The sequence below is a fragment of the Lipotes vexillifer genome, unplaced genomic scaffold (assembly GCF_000442215.2).
Source record: "Lipotes vexillifer unplaced genomic scaffold, Lipotes_vexillifer_v1.1 scaffold717, whole genome shotgun sequence".
Lineage (NCBI taxonomy): Eukaryota > Metazoa > Chordata > Mammalia > Artiodactyla > Lipotidae > Lipotes > Lipotes vexillifer.
The window spans coordinates 212693-216733 of record NW_006798707.1 but is presented as its reverse complement, the minus strand read 5'-3'; the positions used below and the strand labels follow the sequence as shown (position 1 = coordinate 216733).

At 52.0% G+C, this 4041-nt stretch overlaps 1 protein-coding gene across 1 annotated transcript in view; it reads left to right on the top strand.

Moving 5' to 3' along the window:
• Positions 1 to 3541, top strand: part of KIF3C (kinesin family member 3C) — a 36169-nt gene extending 32628 nt beyond the window's left edge. The window contains exons 6-8 of the mRNA XM_007470794.1: positions 367 to 475; positions 654 to 826; positions 1065 to 3541. Of these exons, the coding sequence (XP_007470856.1) occupies positions 367 to 475; positions 654 to 826; positions 1065 to 1158 (376 nt within the window). The 3' untranslated portion in view covers positions 1159 to 3541. The remainder of the gene's footprint in view (positions 1 to 366; positions 476 to 653; positions 827 to 1064) is intronic.
• The last annotated feature ends 500 nt before the right edge of the window (positions 3542 to 4041 follow it).

The following is a 4041-nucleotide window of genomic DNA, read 5'->3' as shown; positions in this document are numbered from 1 at the left end:
TTTTTGAGGTACGCGGGCCTCTCACTGTTGTGTCCTCTCCCGTTGCGGAGCACAGGCTCCGGATGCGCAGGCTCAGCGGCCATGGCTCACGGGCCCAGCCGCTCCACGGCATGTGGAATCTTCCCGGACCGGGGCACGAACCCGTGTCCCCTGCATTGGCAGGTGGACTCTCAACCACTGTGCCACCAGGGAAGCCCTGTTGTACTATTTTGAGTTGTCAGGTTGTATTAGAGCAAAAAGAAGAAAATTCCAGAACCTGCAGTCTGCAGGGCCTACTGACTACCTGAATGGTGCTTAACCCATCATGATATCATTTTCCCTTTGTGTTCGGAGGAAATAGATTTAAATATAGCCTCTTCCCTACAGCAGTAACAGCCAAATGAAGAAGCGGCCAACATCTGCAGTGGGCTACAAGAGGCCTATCAGCCAGTATGCTCGGGTTGCCATGGCAATGGGGTCACACCCCAGGTATAGGGTAAGAAGCTGGGAAGTAGAAGGGGGGAGGGGAGAGAGCGCCCAAGGGAGGTGATGCTCACAACCTCTGCTTCCTCTACCTGCCTCATCACCCTTGCTACTCCCATTATTTCCCAAGTGCCCAGAAGATGCAGACATCAGGGCCAGTGCTCACGTCTGGCCTGATATTCCCACCACAGGCCGAGAACATCATGTTTCTGGAGTTGGATGTGTCCCCTCCAGCGGTCTTTGAGATGGAATTCTCTCATGATCAAGAACAAGACCCCCGTGCATTACACATGGAGAGGCTTATGCGGTTGGACAGCTTTCTGGAAAGACCTTCCACATCTAAAGTCCGAAAGTCCAGATCCTGGTCAGTACCATCACGGTCAGAGTGGGCAGTGGACTTAGAAGGCATGGTAACCCCATGGGCTGGTTGAGGCTGAGGAGGGTTTGGGTTGTACCCAAAGGGCATGAAGGGAGAGTGAAAACTGGGGCTGTGGGAGCCAACTTCCTACAGCGAGAGGATGAGGGAAAGAAAAGTCCTCACTTTTCTGTTTCCTGCACTTCCCCACCCTCCCTCTCGCCCACCTCATCCCCTTCCCCTGCAGGTGCCAGAGTCCTCAGCGGCCTCCACCTTCCATTGCACACGCCTCGCTGGCCTCCGCTGCTCTGCTCCCCACGACAGCGCTAGACCACGAGTGACAGCCTTCAGTCGGGCTGCCCATCCCCCAGACCCCAGGGACGGGGCAGCCAACCCTGGATCATCTCGCCTGACGCTCGGTGTGCGTGCGTGCGTGCGTGCGTGTGTGTGTGCGCATGTGCATATGTGTGCGGGGTGAGAATCTGGCAGACCGTGCCTCTGCTGGCTCTTAGCCTCCTTTATTTAATTAATGTTATTTATTCGTGGAGCTCAGTTCTTGTGGGAGAGGTGCCCCCGCCTGAGCTTGCCATGGTCGCCGCACAGCCTCCTCGTCTTCTGACTTTAGACCCCCCGCCCCAATCAGACCTCATGCTCCTCCCTGTCAGCTGCCCCCAGAAGGGAGGGGGGCGGCGGGGCCTGAGAAGAGAGTGTGCTTTTTCTACCCAGCGCGCTCCGTAATCTCCCATCTCCTCCTGCACTGCCGGCAAGCAGCTCCTGAGCACTTTCTGGGACTAGAAAAATGCTAGGTGTCCGCCGAGGCCAAGACACGCCCATCCTGATGGTGTTGAGCCTGTGCTTCCGGCGGAGAGAGACTGCTCTCCACTTTCTGGGTCGCAAACAACCTCTTTCGGTTTCTTGGGCTCCTTTTCAAGGACTCCAGTGACCTCAGCCACACGGCCCATGCTTTTCAGCTTTGGCAAGAACTCGTGGCTTCCCAAACTCTGCTTCCTGCCCACCTTCCCAACCCGTGGATGCGAATTGTGAACCCACCAGTTGCTGCCTCCTTGGGACCTTCAGGAAATGGAACAGTAATAGAGACAATGTGGACAGTCATCGAGGGACGGCCCTTTGTTTCTGTCCCCTCGGAGAACTAACCTTGGCCGACAAGCAATCAGGCCAACTCCCCATCTTCGAGATGCGGCTCCTTCCTGCTTTCATCATTTTCCTTGCAGCTTCCTGGATCCCTGTTCACAGTGGAAGGGATCAGTATCCTCCCTCTGGCTAAACAAAGGTACCACAGAATCTGTTGCTTTTCCCCCTCACTGAGCACAGGAGATGGAGGCCCAGGCGCAACCTGCCAACTCTGCCTGTTACCCCTGTTTCTGAATCACGTTTGTTGGGCACTGTTTTGTTGACAAGACTGACCCTTCAGCATTGTGCAAATTGGTCCCTAGGGAGGTACTCCTCACTTTCCTTTGTGACAACCCGGTATGTCTCCAGGTATCTCGAGTAAATTTCTACCAAAAAAAGAGAGATTAATTTTCGTTGACTTACCTTTTAATTGTATATTTTAGTGGAAGGGTGAAGAGGTAATCATGAATGAAAACATGTGGTTTGGGGTTTCAAAACGACCTGATAATGGAGTCTCCAGTTCCTAGAACATGAGGAGTTTTGTCACTGGGGGAAAGGCACGAAACTGACAGGTCTGCCTGAAACGGGGGGCGTGGGAGGTGGCGGTAGGGGCCGACTACGTGGTTTTTCTCTTTCCGTCAGGAAATGAACACTTCTTGCACAGTTCAAGTTCTGCTCTAAGGACCAAGCTATGGTTTGGTTTAATTCAGTGATGCTGTCATCGCTGCTGTAACTACGGGACCAGGTAGCTGGGCCACTCGGTTGCCACTTCCTTCTGTCCTTCAAGGAAATAACATTTTTCATCAGAGCCCAGGAGATTATTTGAGACTCAGGATTCAGATCAGAGCTTCAGCTGTGGCTGGGACAGGACCAGTGTGTAGAAATTTCCCAGGGGGCCTGGGCACAGAGGGACCTCCAGTCCTGCGCTCTCCCACTGACCTCTTTCTCATTTGTGGATGAAGCCGCACGTGTTAGCCCCGTTCATCACCTGGACACATCGACTCTGCATTGTCTGGTCACTTGACCCTCACAGTCTTATAGCACAATATACCCAATTTCTTCACCCCCAGTCTGAGGGCTGGGCCCAAGGTGTGGTCAGAGGAGGAGCTCCTGCCTGCAGTTTTGTGTACAGTGTGTATGTGTGTGCGTGTTTGTGTGTGTGTTTACCTCCACGGGGGACACTCTACACTCAGTGTAAGATATGCTGGGAACAGGGCCACCGGGGTGGCTGGATCTCGGTCTCTCTGTCTCTCTCTCTTTCTCTTCTTTTCCTTTTGATGTATCAGACACTTGGTTGACAAAGTAAGGGCCTTGATTAGGACCAAATTTCCACGTCTGTTGCTATGGTCTTTATTTAGGACAACAGTTAACAATGCTGTGGCCCATTCTTGTCACTCTATACATATGACGATACAGGACATATGTAATATATAAATATATATATATAAAACATTACCCTCTGTCTTCTTGGCTTAGGATGAGATCTCTCTGTTGAGCTGAAATGCACCTGCAGCTCAGTGCTGCCAGCAACCTGCAGGCCCCAGCCCTGTTCAAATTAACACAGTCGATAATAAAGGAATGAGTATCATTACAGAGTTGGTTGCCTGCCTTCTCTTCCCTCTGACTCTTTCTACTTCTCTTTTTATGTTCTCCCTTCTCTCTCTTCCTTGTTTTTTCCAAGAGGGGTTCAAGACTATTTGGAGCCCAGCTGCAGTGATCAGCACCCAGGAAAAGAACTGGCTGCTTAATAAAAGGGGCTCCGTCTGAGCATCAAGGCGGAGGGGGCAGAGCTCAGGCTCCAGTCTGAAGTCTGTGCCCGAGCTATGGCAGCAGCTGTTCGTGTTCTAAGCTAGCGGTCCCCTCCCAGTTAATTCTGAGCTATTAGCAGATTTCAGAACTGCCTGTCCAGATTAGCTGTCCGTATCATTTAACAGCTCTGCCCCTTCTGCTCCTCCGTTTATCAGCCAAGAGAGATTAAAACAGGCAATAATGTGTGTAAAGCACATCCATATGACTGGCACATGGTAGGTGCTGAATTAAAATAATTCAAGACTAGCTTCACCTTATCCTGTCTTCCCAGGGCCTCTTTCCCT